At 41.6% G+C, this 18,635-nt stretch overlaps 1 protein-coding gene across 10 annotated transcripts; it reads right to left on the reverse strand.

The window, feature by feature from the left end:
• NFYB (nuclear transcription factor Y subunit beta) lies at positions 1–17,327 on the reverse strand. 10 transcript variants are annotated; one of them, XM_036299170.1, is made up of 8 exons: positions 17,259–17,327; positions 14,045–14,131; positions 9,177–9,270; positions 7,356–7,486; positions 4,227–4,424; positions 2,656–2,737; positions 1,807–1,886; positions 1–1,103 (listed from the first exon to the last, which is right to left on the reverse strand). In XM_036299170.1, exons 2-8 carry the CDS (start codon positions 14,048–14,050, stop codon positions 1,071–1,073), a joined length of 624 nt encoding a protein of 207 aa, XP_036155063.1. In that variant the 5' UTR covers positions 14,051–14,131; positions 17,259–17,327; the 3' UTR covers positions 1–1,070. The 10 variants fall into 10 exon arrangements, with proteins under 10 accessions (XP_036155063.1, XP_036155061.1, XP_036155065.1 ...); XM_036299168.1 differs by lacking the exon at positions 17,259–17,327 and adding an exon at positions 16,696–16,842; XM_036299172.1 differs by lacking the exon at positions 17,259–17,327 and adding an exon at positions 16,696–16,842 and having other exon boundaries at positions 9,177–9,293.
• Positions 17,328–18,635: the final 1,308 nt, after the last annotated feature.

Consider the following 18,635-nt stretch of genomic DNA (forward strand, 5'->3'; position numbering starts at 1 on the left):
TTACATTATATAAGTTTAGTTTATTGCAAAGATCAAGACAGCACATTAGAAGTTGGCGGCTTCTCTTTCACCCCATTCATAGCACTCACTCAATTCTTCATGTCATTCACTCACCCATGCAAAAAAATGTCAGTATACAGACTGATGTCTGATGCTTCTTGGTTCCCATAGTATAACCGGAAACTTGACATTTCAATTAAAAAAGTAAAATGAGGACATTTACCATCAGACTATAAAGTCCCTCTTCTGGAAGAGGATAGTAAGATATGTTTTGGAAAAATCTTATACAAAATGAAAGGGGCACCATTTCAAGAGCACTAGGACTACATTAAACTTAAATGAATTCCAACACTTATAATAAATAAATGTAGTCTTAACAAAGCTCCAATAAACTAAAATTATCTTAACAGGCACAATGAACAGTGTTAACACTGTTAATGGGCACCAAATTTAATAGGGCAGACAATATTTGCCTCTGCATTCACACTTAATTTTTCAGTTACATTTTTTAAAAATGGTGCTGCTTATGCTATGAAGGTTTTACAAAAAATTAATTTTAATAAATATGGCAAATGTTAAAAATCTAGCTAGGTTATCATGCAAGATAGTATATAACCAAGACAAACTCAAACTTATAATAAAGGCAACTTGCATTCAAAATGAACTCTACCCTTGTATTTTATTAAAAGGGCAAACATCATGAATTAACCCAGCTGCTTACTTGAATTACAAAAGTAACATGATTCAATATGAAAATAAGAAACTGTCTACAAATCTCTGACAGTAATAAATTGCAATATACAATGCATACAGGAGTCATACAGAGCAACAAACTCTTGTACAAAACAAAAATATTTTAATACCTTTAAAATCCAAATTTTTCTTTAAAATCATTCATGAAAAAGATCCTCAAGTCAGAATTAACACCTCAATTAGTCAAGCATCAGGAAGCTACATTACAGCTATTTAATATACAGAGAGACAACTTTTCCCAGTCCTTTCCTTCTAATGTCTCTGCTTCGGAATCGTACAGACTTGCTTCTCCTACTCCACTCCATCATTTCTTCAGATCATGAAAACTGAATTTGTTGAACACCAGAAATCTAAGATTAGAAAATTTAAGTTGACAAGAATGAAAAATTAGTTTAAAAATAACATGCATATTATAAACATTCAATGAATAAAAATAATAGACAAGAAAAACAACAATAGAGATGAAAAATAAGTCTTCTCACCCCAAATCTTCTCTCTCTCTACCCAAGGAAACTATTTTATTAATTTCTTGTTTATATTTCTAGAAATCTATGCAAATATGACCGTGTGTGTGTGTGTGTGTGTGCGCACACACACACACACACACACACACACACACATATAAAAGCCTAAGTGACCGTTAAGACCAGTCGATCAAACGACCGGTTGCTAAGATGTGCACTGATCACCAAGAGGCAGACGCTCAACGCAGGAGCTGCCTCCTGGTGGTCAGTGCGCTCCCACAGCCAACCTCCCACAGTCCCTCCCCCTGGACTGGGCGAGGCGGCCCTGATCGCCAGCCAGGACGAGGGACTCCACCCTTGCACAAATTCGTGCACCGGGCCTCGTGAGTGTGAGTGTGAGTGTGTGTGTGTGTGTGTGTGTGTAACATTACGAGAGTACCAAACAATTATATATTCTGAGAAAATAATATTTAACCTTTTAAAAAATCAGGTTAATAATAATAATGTGTTGAAATTAACTACCTGTGATCAAAATCAATGGATATAATAAATTCTTAAAATAATTTAAAATACAAAGAAGGTACTCTACCTGTTGATATGATGTTGTGTAAACCATAACATTTTGTTGTTGACCATCTGCAGTTATTAAGCCAGCTGGTAACTGGTTAGCTAAAAGACCAAAAAAAAGTTAAAGTGAGAAAAGAATTGCATCTACTTTCTTGGTCTGAACTGTAAAAATGTGCCATTAACATCTCTCATAATTCTGCTGTTTATCAATGTAATCTTGGGCCAAAGCATAACCCCCAAATATTCCATTTTAAAAAAGCTCCTAAAGCATTTTTGATTTTCTGAATCTTCATTTCTCTGAACTGTACTTTAGCTAACTACCCATGTGGACAAACCTGCAGAAATGAGTTTCTGAGTCAGGAGTAGACCTACACCATGAGGGTTGGCTGGAAGCAACACTCACATACCTAAGCAGCATATATTTTATATATAAGAAATCATATGAAGTTTATATGAGAAATATAAAATATTTACATATAAAGTTTATATGAGAAATATAATCACCATAGACCTTTTATTTCACCATATAACAATATGATAATTAAAAAAATAAATCAGTTCTAATTTATTTAAATCACAAGATTTTTATATTGCAAACTACAGTTCTCAGCATTCCTATCTCACGTGAATCTTAAATGAAAAAATAAGGGCTATGGCAGTCAGTTGAACTACTGGTGAAAGATTATAATGTCTGCAAAATTTAAATTTTATACTTATCCCTCACTGACTTCAAATATACGGGCATCAACTAAGAAGGACTATTCAAGACAGTGCTATGTCAAAACACTCAGTGCTGATATTCCTAAAGTACCACCACTGACATTAAATTACATTAAATTTAGTTGTATAAACGTATAACAACACTGCTTACTAAATGCCTCTTCTGTTAGTTCTTCACTTAGTCCATCTGCAGTTGTGACTGCTCCACCAATTCCTTTCTCCCCTTTCATTGCCTGGGGGAGGAGAACCAAAAAAGTAATCACTGCTATTCAAAAGAAACAGTTTTCTAAACAACAATGCTTGATTAATTCCTAAAGTTAGGAGCTTCTCTTTTTACAAACACTACACAGAGTATTTAACAACACTTCTGGTTAATTACATATGAAGAAGTCTTTAAATGCTAAAACTTTTTTTTTTTTTTAATATATTTTTTATTGATTTTTTACAGAGAGGAAGGGGAGGGATAGAGAGCTAGAAACATCGATGAGAGAGAAACATCGATCAGCTGCCTCCTGCACACCCCCCACTGGGAATGTGCCTGCAACCAAGGTACATGCCCTTGACCGGAATCGAACCCGGGACTCCTGAGTCCGCAGGCCGACGCTCTATCCACCAAGCCAAACCAGTTAGGGCGCTAAAACTTTTTATACAAGTAGTAATCATCAAAAGATAGTCTTAATAATGACCTAGAAAATCTAAATTATTTATGGGTAAAATTAAATAAATTATTCTAATTCCACACTACATCAAAAGGAAAATAGAACTCTACTTACAGATGATATAGTCTATAAAATAGTATAAATATTCAGCTTATGAATCTACTACAAATGACCCAAGTTATCAATTACATATACACTTTCAGCCAACTGGGCAGTACTGTAACAGCAAATTTAAAGTTTACTTTTTTTTTAAGAACAACAAACACCTTTATTACATGAACTAAGATAAGAAGGAGGGTTTATTTGCCTTTCTGGGCCTTGATTTTCCTCAGATAGATGGAGCTTAAAATTTCTAAATCAAAATTACAGTTTGGACCAAAGACCTCTAAGTTATCTTCCATTCTAAGGTCCCATGATGCTAAAGATTTGGAAGAATACTGTGAAGAATTTACATATTTCTTCCTACTTTAATCATTCCATAAAGTTATCACGAATTTAATGGTATCCTAACACTAAAGATACTAAGAAAATATTTTGAAAGCAAAGTGAATCATATACCCAACTTGCAGTGCAGAAATAAATATGCCGATTTTAACTCATTTTCATAAAATTCACAGGCAATGATTAATAACAATACCCGCACACACTGACATTACTGAGCACTCACTGTATGCCCAGCTAAATGCAGTCATAGGCTGTGCCACCTGGCCCTCTCCATATGCTGGGAGGCAGGGACTATTATTACCTCACCTTACAGATCAGGAAACCAAGGCTTAACGTGCTTAAATAAGCTGCCACGGGTCACATAGTTTACATGTGGTGGAGCTGGGATTCACCCTTCAGAGTCCACGATCTTAATCATTACGTAACTATGCTGTCGTTAGTAATAACCAAAGGAAAAAGAAAGGACTTGCTACTTAAGTACAGTAACATAAGTGATGACACACATCTGACAAATGTTATGTAGTTTGCTATAAAATGAATTTTTAAGCAATACATTTTACAAGTTAGTGAATAGTGTATCTTATTTTCTTAGAAGCATAATGGAAGACATTTTACTCACCTCTCTGAATTTCTGAAGGTATAATTTTAGAGGTTCTACATAACTGTCAAAGCCTAAGGTGGACATGGCAAAGAGGATATCTTCGCCATTGATTGTCTTCCGTTTCTCTTGATGGCATCTTTCACTGGCCTCCGATGTTATAAAGCTGATGAACTCACTCACACATTCCTGAACACATTCTTTGGCATCTTTCGCAATCTGAAGAGAAAAATGAAAGGTAAATTTGCAGGGAATATAATCATCACCTTCCTAACAATGTGCAAAAGTGAAAGCTATTCAGAATAATACAAACTTCAGTTTATGACTAAACCTTTAATCTTTGAAATATATGCTAATAACATAAACACAATTTGTACTATTAAAATTCCACCCTCAGAGTGAAAATTAAAAACTCAAATACAAGTCAGAGAAGCCTTGACAACTATTCACAGAAAACAGATATAATCTATAATAATAAAAGCGTAATATGCTAATTAGACTGGACAACCTTCGGGATGAAGCTGGGGCTGCAAGGGAAGCCCAGGTCCTGGGTGCCAGCGAGAAGCTGGTATCGGCAGCTGGGGGAAGGAAGGCCTGCTCTTGCATGAATTTCGTGCATCGGGCTCTAGTTTAGTTATAAAAGCAACCACTGGATGTCCCTTCCATCCCAAGATAAAAACCCTTACTAATGAGTGTCCCAAGAAAACCAGGTTGTGTGTAGATAGTATACTGTGGGCTACAGACTTCGGTACCAGTTCTGCGCTCTACCATTTCTAAGAATAACGGCACCAAAATTTTGAAAAACAAACACTGAAGTCACATAAGACTTACAAGGGAATGAAAGAATGACACCTGGTGACATTTTTTCTACTGAAGATACAAAGTGTCAGGCATAGGTTTTGAGTTTATTAAAAAGCCTACCCAGCCCTTGCTGGTTGCGCAGTGGTTAGAGTGCTGGCCCAACTGAAGGGTGGGCTCGATTCCAGTCAAGGACATGTACACCTCTGTTGCAGGCTCGATCCCCGGCCCAGGTTGGGGCACATGCAGGAGGCAAGCAATCCATATGTCTCTCTCACTTCGATGTTTCTCTGTTTCTCTCTCTCTCTCTCTCTCCCTCTGCCTTCCACTCTCTCTTAAAAAAAAAAATATCAATGGAAAAAATATCCTCTGGTAAGGATTAACAACAAAAAAGCCTACCTAAAGAAGCACACACCCACCACCTCATAGAAACCATTCTCTTAAGGGCCTGGGGTTTGAAAGGAAGACTCTAATGGACTAAATTATGCAATTCCAAAGCCACTCTAATAGGAATGACACTCAAAATCCTTGCTAAAACATACTATCTTTCATCTCCATACCTAAACAGCATCCTGGAGAAAAGTAAACGAATTTCATAAATGCAGTCAAGCAAGATAATATAATGTGAGCTGTATATATAACTTTAGATAGCTAGTAGCCACATTAAAAGAAACAGGTAAGTTAATTTTACATGTTTTATTTAACCCAATAAACCTAAAATATTATTTAAACACAGGATCAATTTAAAAATTGAGGTATTTTCATTCTTTTTTTCATACAAACTTCTAAAACCTGGTCTATGTTTTACATTTCAAGTGCATCTCAATTAGCTCAGTAACATTTCAAGTGCTCAATAACCATTTGTAGCTATGGGTACTGGACAGCAGTGCAGGCCTAGCCTCAGCAATAATAAGCAGTTGTGCTTTTCCCCCTTAAAATATAAAGAGACCCAGCAGGCATGAGTCAGGAGTTGAGCCTTGGAGCCCATGGTTCAATTCCCAGCCAGGGCACATGCCCAGGTTGCAGGCTCGATCCCCAGTGGGGGATGTATAGAAGCAGCCAATCAATGGTTTTCCTTTATCATTGGTGTTTCTATCACTCCCTCTCCCTTCCTCTCTGAAATCAATAAAAAAATATATTTAAACAAACAAACAAACATAAAGAGGACCTCTCAAACTGGAACTTCTAGGCTGAGTGATATATTTTATTAATATATTTATTTAAAAGCTTTATTACGTTCACGTATACTTTATAAGCTATAATAAAATGACAGAAGTTTATTATGCAATATAAAACATAAAAAGTGTGAATTTTATTTGAGACCAAGTGGTGAGTACAGTGACGAATTTTTAAAATTGTTCTAACAAAACTACTTAAAAAATTACCAGTTGAATTTAAATGTATGTTAAGATCTATAATTTTATAAAAAAGTTGTTTCACACTGGCCAGGTGGTTCAGTTGGTTGGAGTATCGTCCTGTACACCAAAAGGTTGTGGGTTCAATTCCCAGTTAGGACACATGCCCAGGTTGCGGGTTCAATCCCAATCGGGGCAAGTATAGGAGTCAACCATGAGAGGTTCTCTCTCACATCAATGTTTCTTTCTCTCTCTGTCTCTCTCTAAAACAGCGGTCGCCAACCGGTAGTCTGCAGACCACTGGTGGTCCATGAGGTCCGACTGCTGCTCTAAAAATCAATTTTAAAAAATGTTCTCTCGGGTAAAATGACAAAAACATAAAAAACAAAATAGTTGTTTCCAAATAAAAGGATTTTTTAAAAATATATTTTATTGATTTTAGAGAGGAAGGGAGAGGGAGAGAGAGATAGAAACATCAATGATGAGAGAAAATCGTTGATTGGCTGTCTCCTGTACACCCCCTACTGGGGATCGAGTCCACAACCCAGGCATGTGCCCTTGTCTGGAATCGAACCTGAGACCCTTCAGTCCACAGGCTGACACTCCATTGAGCCAAACCAGCTAGGGCATAAAAGGGTTTTTAAAAAATCCTTGTAATACATGTATCAGTCCAATATGACCCAATTTTGCTGTCACATTATGGAAGTTACCTCATATGCCCAAACCCGATAGCTCTGACAATACACCTATTTTTTTTAAAGTTTCTTATATTTCATCTGCTTATAATAGGTGGGAGAAGGAGCACATTTTGGGGACATGATAGAACTGAAAATGGAATGTTGTTCAGTAACTAAGTATTAGAATTGAAAGAAATACTTGATTTGCTGAAGGACTGAAATCAATAACTAACTGTAGTCATGAACTATGTTCACGTAGTTTTACATCCCACCCCACCCCATCCCCAAAATATCCTAGTTAAGCTTCTCCTCTACATTACCTTTCCCGTCTGAGGTATGGCATTTTTCATTATCCTTGCCACATTTGCAATTGGAAGATATATATCTTGTTCTCTGAAACTTTCTTTTGAACCATTTGTGTCTTCATGATCATTCATGCTGTCCTCAGTATCTAAAGAAATAAAAGTAATTTAGTTTAAGGCTTCTCATAAGTTTTACTTCAAGGTAGAGAAGACTGTCTATAGCAATCTAGGATGAGAGCCATTCTGGCTCATTTCCTAACCCTTTTTAGGGGTTGGGATATAGTAGTTTTTTTTCACCACTTTCTCAGGGCCAGAACGAAACCCACTCCTTAATTTCAAACCTACTGTCTAGAACACTTTGGTCCTCAACTCTCCTACTCAAATCCTACCTACTCATTCTCCAAGAGCTCAGTAACAACCTCGCACAGCACTTCAGAAGTGAGCTCTGCTTTCACAAAACATCACAAGTGCCTCTCTGCATCTTTTCTGACACACTGTATGATTCTTTTTATTTCTGACTAGAGGCCCGGTGCAAGAAATTGGCCCTCTCGCAGTCCAGGAGCCCTTGGGGGATGTCCGACTGACGGCTTCTGACTGCCATCAGTTGGATATCCTTAGCACTGCCGCGGAGGCGGAAGTGAACCCGGCTCAGGGTTTCTGGCTGGGCGGCGCTCCCCCTGTGGGAGCGCACTGACCACCAGGGGGCATCCTGCATTGAGCATTTGCCCCCTGGTGGTCAGTGTACATCATAGTGACCGGTCATTCCACCGTTCGGTCGATTTGCATATTAGCCTTTTATTATATAGGATTCCTTCTATTAGATTTTTTTCTACTTGAGACCAGGGGTCAGCTTTGTCTCTTTCCTAGCACTTGGTAGCACCTATAACAAAAGAAGTGCTCATAAATGTGTCTCATGACTGAGCTATAAAACTTACAGACCCTGACCTATGATGATGGCTCCTTGACTATTGCTAGATTAAGAGCTTATATGTCTACCCAAAGCCAAATTTACCTACAAAGGGAAAATTGGACTTGAATATTACTGATCTAATTGGTTTATTACAAATGTAGTTATAGTTTTGAACAAAGCTATAGCAGTGATTCAATGTTATTACAAAAAGTGAATTTTCAAATTATGTAGACTTAGATATAACTGAAGCTTTCACAGTACCAATAATACCCTTTGATGATTAAATGCATTATCTTGTAAGGAAACTTCCCACTCTTTATATGAATTAAATAGGAAAGTCACTTAAGCTGATTCAGTATACATTTTCATGTGTTTAAAAGGATGTTGTCAAAATTAACTTGTTTAAGTATGTTTTAGGATGAAGTAACTAATTGCCTCCTCTAATTGTCTTCTACAAAAATGTATCTTAATGTTTTTAATCTTACAAATCAGAATGCCACAAAACCAAATTATTTCTGATAGGCGAATTTTAATACCTGCAAACTCAAACTTAATATTGAAGGAAAAACAAAAATCTGTTTATAAGTACTAAAAATAATAGCTAGCAACTCACCCTCTAAAGAACTTTTTATTGTTCCAATTGAGTAAGAATTTTTTATATTTCATTCTCAAATAGGAAATCAGTAACAAATTTTTAAAGAAACTTTAAAAGGTATACTCTTACAGAATTCTTTTCTATAACTCATCACTCTTTGAAGACTGTTGCTAAATAAAGTAGCACAGTACATCTTTATACACTTTCAATGAATGGTGATGCAAGATTGCTAATTTTCCTATAAAGACAAAAGTAGCCTATAGCATCATATTAACAAAATTCCCACTTCCTAATTTGCTTCTACTTGTGAAGCTGTTCTGACTGTGGCTCTTACCATCATGAGGCTGTATAACATAGTGACTTCCTCCAATATAGTCTGCAGAAATTCCTAATTGAGAAGCATCTGTTGTAGAACTGTCACCATCCATCTAGGAAGAAAAAGTGTTTCAACCTTCTTCAGTAAAACTTGTGTAAAAAACATAACAGAGTCAGTGCTCATGGAATATCATAGGACAGGTCAACTACATTTTTCATAGCTTAAGCTTACTAAAAGAAAACATTTCTCTTTCTTGATTTGGAAACCTTTTGATAATTTGCCAACTATCCAAGAGTTCCCTACCATCCTCCATAAGTGAAAACATAAGACCAACAGGGAAACAAAATAAGGAAATGAATCTAAAACACACATCTCTTTATTTTCAACTGCATAACCCTGAAATATAGTATAGACATCTCTGATTTATAACCTAACTTACCCCTGGATTAAGCAAAACCAAAATTAGTAGTCTCCTAAAAGCCACCTGCGTGCGGCACGTTCGGCTCGCCTGCTGAAGCCTAATATTCCTAGGAAAACCTCTGGTTCCTCTGCAAACTTCCTTTGTGGTCTCACCAAGTTCCACAATAGACAATGTCTTGATTCAAACTGTTGTCTGGGATAAGAAGTATGTGAATTCCTTGCACAATCCGTACCCATGTAACCAAGCATGCACCCACATTTTGAATGAGCCCATCAGCCTCTAATTCTAGCCAAAGGTTCATTTTCTCTTTCCCCTACCCTCAAACTTTTGATTCTTTAAAGAAAAAAAAAAAGGAGGGGTCAAGGAGACTGGAGTTCTGCATATAAGGGTAGGAAAATTATAACCACAGACGAGAGTGAGAGTTAAAATGGCTATTTGAAAAGATGCCTGCTTAATTAATTTTGGTCAGAGCTAAAAGAACTTTAAGAGGGGAAAAATCTGGAAAAAAACAGAACCTTTAGTTTTAAACTACTACACTTTACTTCACCAACATGACAAACCCTGGAAGTCTTTCGGCTTTGCAGGTAATACTTAAAAAGAGAGAGAAAAAACAACAACAAAAACAAAAAACAAGGGACTGGCTAGTTGTGGGTAGAAAATTTGTAATGCATTATCTGAATAAACAGTATAGCAAAATTTAAGTGGAATATATACATGCTTTCAGGCCAAATCAAGAGACACTTGATCCTAAATATTAATCAAGCCCAGAACCCAGCTATTTGAGATAGGGAAGGTGATATTATTTCCATTTTATATAGAAATACATTTAACCAATAGGGATTCCTGTTTTCAGAGATCAGTAGAAAAGGCAGAGTCATAACTCACTGACTGTGTATCACTTCTTAGAGGCCCTGGCTGGGTAGCTCAGTTAGAGTACTGTCCTGATACGCCAAGGTTGTGGTCAGGGCCCATACAAGAAACAACCAATGAATGCATAAATAAGTGGAACAACAAATTGCTGTCTCTCTCTAAAATCAATCAATCAATCAAATATTTTTTTAAAGTATGAGTAAATAGGTACCCTGTACTTTCACAAATTATGAAAGGTATGTGAATTCTGTTCTCTATCCCCTAAAAAAACTATGTAAATTATGGAAATATATCTGTATTTCCAATTACATTAGATACCGCAATCAACAGATGTATCAAATAAATGCCTTGTTACTGAAGACTTTGTAAAGTCCAACAGAGATGGAAAGAAGTATTAGACAAGGACACAAATACTGCAGTTAATATAAATGCATGGGAAACATTACCCAAATATAAAATACTGTATTGATCCTAAAATACAAACAAGATACTAGGAGAGTAGTCTTTAATAGACAGACATGATGATAGGTTTTATTAGCCATAAAAAAGCTCAATTAGAATAAATGTGAATTGACTAGTTTTTACAATGCCCTAGGGGAGATCACGGTGCAGGAGACAGGACCAGTGGTTGTTTCAGAACAAACAACTGAAAACAACTCTTTTTAATAGGGGAGAAAATAACCACAGTAAAAAATTCTTTCCAAAATGAATATCCACAGGATCCCATGAGTCTTTTTAAATTAGCTGATCTGCAGGACACTGTTCAAATAACTAGGATCTGAGAGATTAATTTATAAATATAACATAACAAGTATTGAAGGCAAACGTTAAAAATCGCAGTATCTTGTCATGCACTGGAATTAAGCAGCAAGATCATCATTTGGATTAGCCTCTAAACCTCAGCTTTTAAAAAATGCTTCTGACAGTATTTTGGAGTTGTCAGAATTAAACAAAGAACAGAAACCTGCTAAGGACAGTGTTTGGCACTGAGCACTCAGGAGACATCAGCTATCACCTCCCCTTCTTTGAAGATAAGCCTCCCAGCCATCACGGGCTTAGCTGTGTCTCTGGTTCCGCAAGTTTTAGCTTCCCTGTCCTTTCACCATACCTCCTGTCTTCCTCCCATACTTTAAACCCAGTGTTCCCCCATCCTCCTGAAATCTTTTGGGTTTACTCCATTCTGCAAGCCAAAACTTAGTGTTCCCTTCTCTGAATCCCCAAAGCACTTACACCTTTCATTCAACAAATGAATGAGCACATCAACAAATTAGCCTCTTTAATGCTTACAATATGCTACCTGCATATTGGGAGAGACGGAACTTGCTACATCCCAAAGATTTCTTTCTAGGTCTAAAATATCCTATAAATATTTCTAAAAATAGATTATCAATTGTAAGCAAGCCAGTCAACAAACATTTACCAAGTAAACACTTAGTACTTATCAGGTCCCTGCTATGTGGGAAAGCAGTCACCAGCACAGACAAGTCTCTGTCCTCATCTAGCAGAGAAGACACGTTACGCAAACTGGGGGCATGGGGAAGGGGTGGTAAGCATAGCCTATCAGTACTTCCAAGGAATGTGCTGGAATTGGATCACCTGGTTTGAATTCCCTACAACTTGCTGGTCATGAGACCTGGAGCAAGTAGGATGAGAATAGAACTTGCCATGTAAAGACAGCATTGTACAATAGGAGCTATTAAATAATTACAAATGATTAACTGTTAGTGCTAAGGAAAACAAAGATGTTTTGTTGTATGTTTGGGGAGTTTTTCCCGAAAGGGACCTCATAGTCCGAGAGTCAAGGAAGGCTGTGTTAGGAAATCACATTTAAACTGAGACTAAAAGATGAATAGAAATCAGGCAGGGAAAGATGGGAAAAGAATGTTCCAAACAAAGAAAAGAGGGAAATATAGTCCTGGTGGATTACAGCAAGCTCAGTGGGGGCTAGATCAAGCAGTGCAGTGGACAAGAGCAAAGGGGGCAAATCAGATTTCTTTTTTAAAAGACCACTCGGGCTACAGTCCAGTGTAACAATGAACTGAGGGGGGCTAGGACAGGGGCAGACCAGCAAGGACCACAGTGCTGCAATCAGGGCAGGAACTCAGGCAAGATGATGGTCACTCCAGTATCTGGAGACTGGAGAGAGCAGAGGCTGAAGAGATGTTAGCAGTAGGTAAAAGCAGCAGCAGATCTGACCGAACCAGAGCTGGAGGAAGAACCAAGGATAATGCTGGGATTCTCGCAGCTGGGCAGACGATGCCACTGCTGCAGAGAACGGGAAGGAAGAGCCTGGCTGAAGTTGGTGACCAAGAATGTATAAGTGGTACCAGGATGCCCACTTGTGACACTTACTGGTGAAGGACAGGGAACAGGGGGAAGAGCAGGTAGGAAAATGACAAGAGAACGGGTAAAACGATGAATCATTAGGATCAAGGGAACTGGTAGGAATAGAGTAGTGAAATCCCACTGAATTCCTTTAGTGACGATTGTTGAAAATAGTATTCTCTAAAATATGTGATGTTAATGGTCAGTTGGCTAAGAAATGCACCTGGTTTCGGATTCATCTTACCAGGAGGCATGATGGACCAGTGGCTCTTAGAACAGACCACCTGGGTTTGAAGCTGAGCTCCCGCTTCGTAGCTGTATGTCTTTCCGTTCCATCCTCTTTGTGCTTCAGCGTCCCCATTTAAATGGGGTTGCTGTGAGAGGTGAAGTTATTGTGCCTTTTAGCACTTAGCAAAGAGCACCATATGTAGGAAGAACTGGACAAATGAAACCTTCTATGACGACTGTCCCTTCAAATGCAGTTCTCATCATCTTTCCAGGCATGAAGAGTGGGTCCCTCACTTAACCTAACTAATCTTGTTTTCATTTCTTATAATCTGATAAAAAAAAATCTTAGTGCTAGAACGTGCCTTTCTAAGGATCACCAGATGCAGCTCTTTTAATTTAGCAGTGAGGCAATCACTGCTCAAGGCCTGATGTCACAGATATAGTAGCAGATCCAGGACTAAGTATCCAGACAGGCCAAGGGGAATCTCGTCACTCGATTATCCTGTGAAATCCCCCCTTGGACCATGCAGATGTACTCTCCATTCCCTAAACATAAGTTACTCGCCTTCAGGCTTCTGCATTTGGCAATACCCCCCACCTATCCAAATCCCATTCAACCTTCAAAGCTCATTTGGAGGCCTACAAGCTCCCTCCATGACACTCCCACTACCCAGGCCTACCCACCTCTCGTCTTTTCATTTGTACTGTCCTTATTTAGAGCCAGCATTTTCCATTCCACTCATAACTGTTCTTTGAAGTACTCAATTCGACTAAAGCCTGACCAGATAAACAGACAGGCTCTTAAGAGCCGGGACAAGCTTTGTATCCTGTAGCTCTCTGACAGCCCTTTGGGGGGCCCACAGCAAACACTATAGACCAAGTCACTAAAAAGAAGGAAGCTTTGGGAATGAATAGTGGTACTGTCTGTCTAGACTTGAAAGGCATTCATCCTATAAGGAATCTCCAATATAAAATCAGTTGTAATTTCCAGCTAATTACTATGCAAATCTAATTAACAACCAAAATGGTAAAGCATACTTACTGTCATGAAATACTGTCAGAACGGTGTTGTCAGTGGTGTTCAAGAACACCCTTCCAAACCGGTGCCTAATATTTGCCCAATTTCAACCTGGAATATAAACATGTATCAGTAGGAAAAATGTATAGCCTACAGGCTTTCTTGTTTATAAAATTTTAAAAGGCAGGTATAATTTTACCTACAATTCTTATTCAATGGAGTGCATGGTGTAAAACGGTGCAAAAAGCAGGCACCCAATAAATGTTTGTTAAATTGGAAGGTTTATTTTGGAGAACTCAAATTTTAAAAGTTGATTCTATTGAAGAGGGGATTGTCTTTCCAACATAACTCTCAGTTTAGTCATGCTCACCATATTCATCACAACACACCAAATTATATAATATGCAAGAGACAAAAAATTACACATCTAAACTACTTAAAATATTAACAGCCAAGACACAATATCGACTTAATTTGGAGATGGTTTTCTTAATGTTTTAGAATGAGATTCAGGGGCCCAAAAGGGGAGAAAATTTTATCTCAGAATATAATGCTTTAAAATTAAATATCTCAGATTATACTGGAAAGATACATGCTATCCAGAGAACATACATAGAACAACACAATCAATTAAGACCTCTATTTATAATTTTAAAGCACCACCAATCTGGACTAAAATTGCATCTGAATAGCTCTTCATTCTCACTGTAAATAGCTGAATAAATTGGTATCAATTACTAATGCTACAATCTCCATTTCTCATTTGTTCTTTTCCTTTTTTCAAGTGAAACAATTAGAGGAGAGGTGTCAAAACAAAAACATCCTTTCAGTGTTAATTTTAAGGGAAGAAAAATAATAGGCATTCCAGCATGAAATCTAGTAAACAGCAGGAAAAGATTGTAGCCACTGAAATTGAATTTTCAAAAAGCCATTACAAGGGTAGAGGCAGCAAAGACAGGCTGACATTGTCTGCTGTACTCGTAAAAGCAATTTTTAATTTCTTTTCAAATATTGTCCTCTTTTTAACCCCAACATTGCCCAAAAAATTATTTCCTGTAACTAGAAGTGTTATTTTTTTTAAGGGTGTCTTTGGGGGGAAGGGGGAAATCCTCACAACACTTAAAATATAAGATATATATAGATATATAGATATTTGTGTATTTTGCTTGGGGGTGGGGGCGGGGGTGGGAGTGGGGTTGGTCTACCCCTCACACCACACTCACCCAAATAGTTGAGTATTTAGATTCAGTAAATTAAAGAAAAACGTTCTCACCCCATATGGCATATATATTTTAAAGACAGGTTATGATATATATGAAAGCTCAAGGGAATGCGTACATCTGTTTAATGTTTGAAGAAATGCAAATGATATCCAAGAAAAGCGGCAGACCCCTCCTCCGCCCTCCCGTCTTCGGCATCAACCACCGGAGTTTTGCATCAATAAAAGTCCTTAAATTGAGCTCCAAGAGCAGGGATAACTGAACTGCCTTTGAGGGGATTCTGGTTGAACTTGCAATACTTTGCAAATAGAGCCCCCACTTGTGAATGCCACTCGCACCGACGGGCTCACCCCCTCCCTTCCCGCCGCCGACTCGTTTGCATACGGAGCCCAAGCCACCCGCTGACCAGCGACTCGCGCGCGGCCCACGGACGGTGAAGTCCAAGGTGAGTGGGATGCGCTGTGTTTGGTTTGTTTTGAAAGGTCGCGCCCTACCTGAGCTAAGTCACCCCGCTAGAGGACTTTGGGGGAGACTGCGACTGGTGGGTGTTCTGTACTGCTTTGTTCTCGGAGACCAGTGCTCCGAGGGCCCGACACAGCCTCCCGCCTCCCCCGCGAGGTTCCACCTGAGTCCCACCTTCGGGGCCAGTCCCCGGACCGCAAGCCGCCAGATGGCTGCCTCCTTCCCGTGCAAACCCGACTGCGGGGCGACCGGATCCATTCCTTCCTCCCGGGGCCTCGCTTCCTCCCCACGACGGTGCGCGGGCGGACCCTGCACCCCAGCCGCCAAACTGTCAGTCCCGCCGGTGCGGGGCGGCCGCTCCCGCTCCCGCTCCCGCTCCCGCCGCGCATCCCCCCGGCCCGCCGGCCCAGGCCCGGGCCCGCGCCCAACGCCCGCCCGCCCGCCCGCCCGCCCGCCGCGCGGGGCCCCGGTGCGGGGCAGACAAAGCGGCCCGACCCGCATGCCCCACGGACGGCAGAGGGGCGCTCCCCGGGGACCCCCGCGCGGCTGCCGGCCAAGAGGGCAGGGTCCGGGCAGGGGTCCGAACCGCGTCCCCTCCGCCCCCGGCCCGCTCCCCGCACAAAATGGAGCCGGCGGGGCCCCGCCGAGAGGGGGGCCGACGGCGCCCGGAGCCCCTGGCTCGGCGTCCGGCCGGAGCTTCGCGGCGGCGGGCGGGAGGCGCCCTGGCCCGCGTCCCGCCGCTCGCAGCCCGGCGCACAAAGACCGCGCCGCGGCCCGGCGCCCGCTCCCCGGCCGGGCCCGCAGTGGGAGCGGCCTCGCAGGCGCCGAGCCGGCCCCGGCCCGGGCGGGAGGGCGGGCGGGCGGGAGAGAGGCGAGTGCCCCCGGCCGCGGCGGCGTTGGCGGCGGGGACGGCGCCGGGAGGAGACGGACATTTCATTCGAGCTAAAGTGGAGTCGGTTTAGGAGCGATCATTGGCCGAAGCGAGACACAAACCTCCAATGCAGCCCTGGTTGGCTCCCGTCTCCAATCGGCTGTTTGGTTGGACAGAAAATGGCTGCGAAGGAACCAGTCCCAGCGCGGAGCTCCGCTTCCAGCACTCGGCCTCCCCTCCCTCCGCCGCGGGCCGCTTCCCTCCGCCCGACACCCTCCCTCCGCGCCTCCCGCGCGCCCGCCCGCCCTCCGCGGCCCCGCCCCGGCCCCTCCTCGTGCGCCGAGCAGCCGCCCCTGCGCGCGCTGGCGGAGCGGGCTGCACGCCGCGGGGTGCGGGTCTGGGGGGCCCCGCGGTCTATTGGCCGAGCCCGGGGCTTCCAGGGGCCGGGATCTGGGGCGCTGCTGAGGTCTGTAAGGCTTTCTTCCCACGGTGTCTCCCCGGGCCCCTGCGAAGCGGGGGATCTCGGGCTTCCCCTTTTCAGCCCCCACCCTCTCGCACGTGGAGCTGTCACACCTGCCTGGGTGCCGCCGGCCTGCGCCTCGCTCTTTAAGAAGGGGAGACCAAGGGCAGGAGCCGCGGGCCAGGGCGACACCCGAGCCGCCGGGTGGATTTGAACGGCAGTTACCTCCTGGACCGCCTTCAGCACCTCGTGTTTTCCTTGTGTCCTTGTTCCCGTTGCCAAATGCACAGCGTTCCCTCTGACTCGGGCACTGAGCTATGGTGGTCGCTTTTCTTCGGATTTCACCTAAAAATACAGCCTAGCCAGCCTTCACCCCAACTTAAAAAGTTGCACCCGCCCCTTCCCCCCACCCCCACCCCCCCAATCCCCGTAGTAGTTGCAACTGACAGTGGCTTTTCCCAACCAGATGACATTTGGGCTGCAAGAATCCTTGGCCCGTTCTCTCCTCCGTGCAGCCGAGCGCCCTTGCTGTCTTTCCCCGCCTGCAGTCTGGGTCGGGCTTCCCCCTCCCCGGGCGGCGACCATCACCGATGGGCGCTGAGCCAGAAGCCACTCACTGTAAAAGGGTGGCAGGATTTCTGCAAGGGGAGCCGGGAATCGCCTTCCCTTCGCTTCCACTAAACAAGTGGCATCGTGCCACATTAAACTTTCCAGCTTTAATCATTTAGAAATATACAGGCATGTTTTATTTATAGAGCACCTACTGTTTCTCCACATATTTTAACATTTCTGGAGCAAATAATGAAGCAAAAGACAAGTGAAAGCCTCCAAATTATTCCAGGAGCAGTACGGAGCAATGCCGCCGTGGAGTCAGACAAACTGATTTAAATTCAGGCTCCTAAGGGCTTGTGACCCTGGCCAAACTGCTTTACCTCTGTGTGAGAGTTCCCTCACCTCCACAGTGGGGGGTAATACTAGCTACAGCTTAGGCTTGTTTAGAATGAACATAGAAAGTCCTAAAAAAAAAAAATTGGGCTCATTATCTCAAGATCTTTATATGATATGAATTTTAATATGTATCAAACTTTTTGAAACTGTTATTGGGTAAAAAAAAAAAAAGGAAAATATTAAAATTGGCTTGCATTTCTACCTTCCTTTCTCTATGATTACTTACAAAGGAGTGAAAGGATGTGCTCAAAGGCAGGAAATATAAAAAAGAAGTAGTAGAATCAGGAGAAGTATGACTAATCCACACACTGGGTGATGAACCAAAAGATGCACGGATGACTGTTTTCTCTGAGCTAATGTATTATTTCAGTACTGTTGATCTAATCTATATGCTTAATTCAGATTCAACAAAAAGGTGATTCAGCTCCTACTGTTTACCAGGCAATGTGCTAGGAGCCCCGAGGCTACAAAGGTGAGTAAAGCGCTCTCCTTCCCCTGGTATCTGTTCATTGGAGGAGACTGGAGACCTAGTCCACACCCTCTCTGCTGTTGAACCCCCCAGGTCATCCTGCCTTGACAACCTGTCTTTTTATACCGATATTCAGGAAGCCCTCAATACTAGTAACCTTAACCATTTTTCATGATCAGCTGGTG

The sequence above is a fragment of the Myotis myotis genome, unplaced genomic scaffold (assembly GCF_014108235.1).
Source record: "Myotis myotis isolate mMyoMyo1 unplaced genomic scaffold, mMyoMyo1.p scaffold_m19_p_3, whole genome shotgun sequence".
Taxonomy (NCBI): Eukaryota; Metazoa; Chordata; class Mammalia; order Chiroptera; family Vespertilionidae; genus Myotis; species Myotis myotis.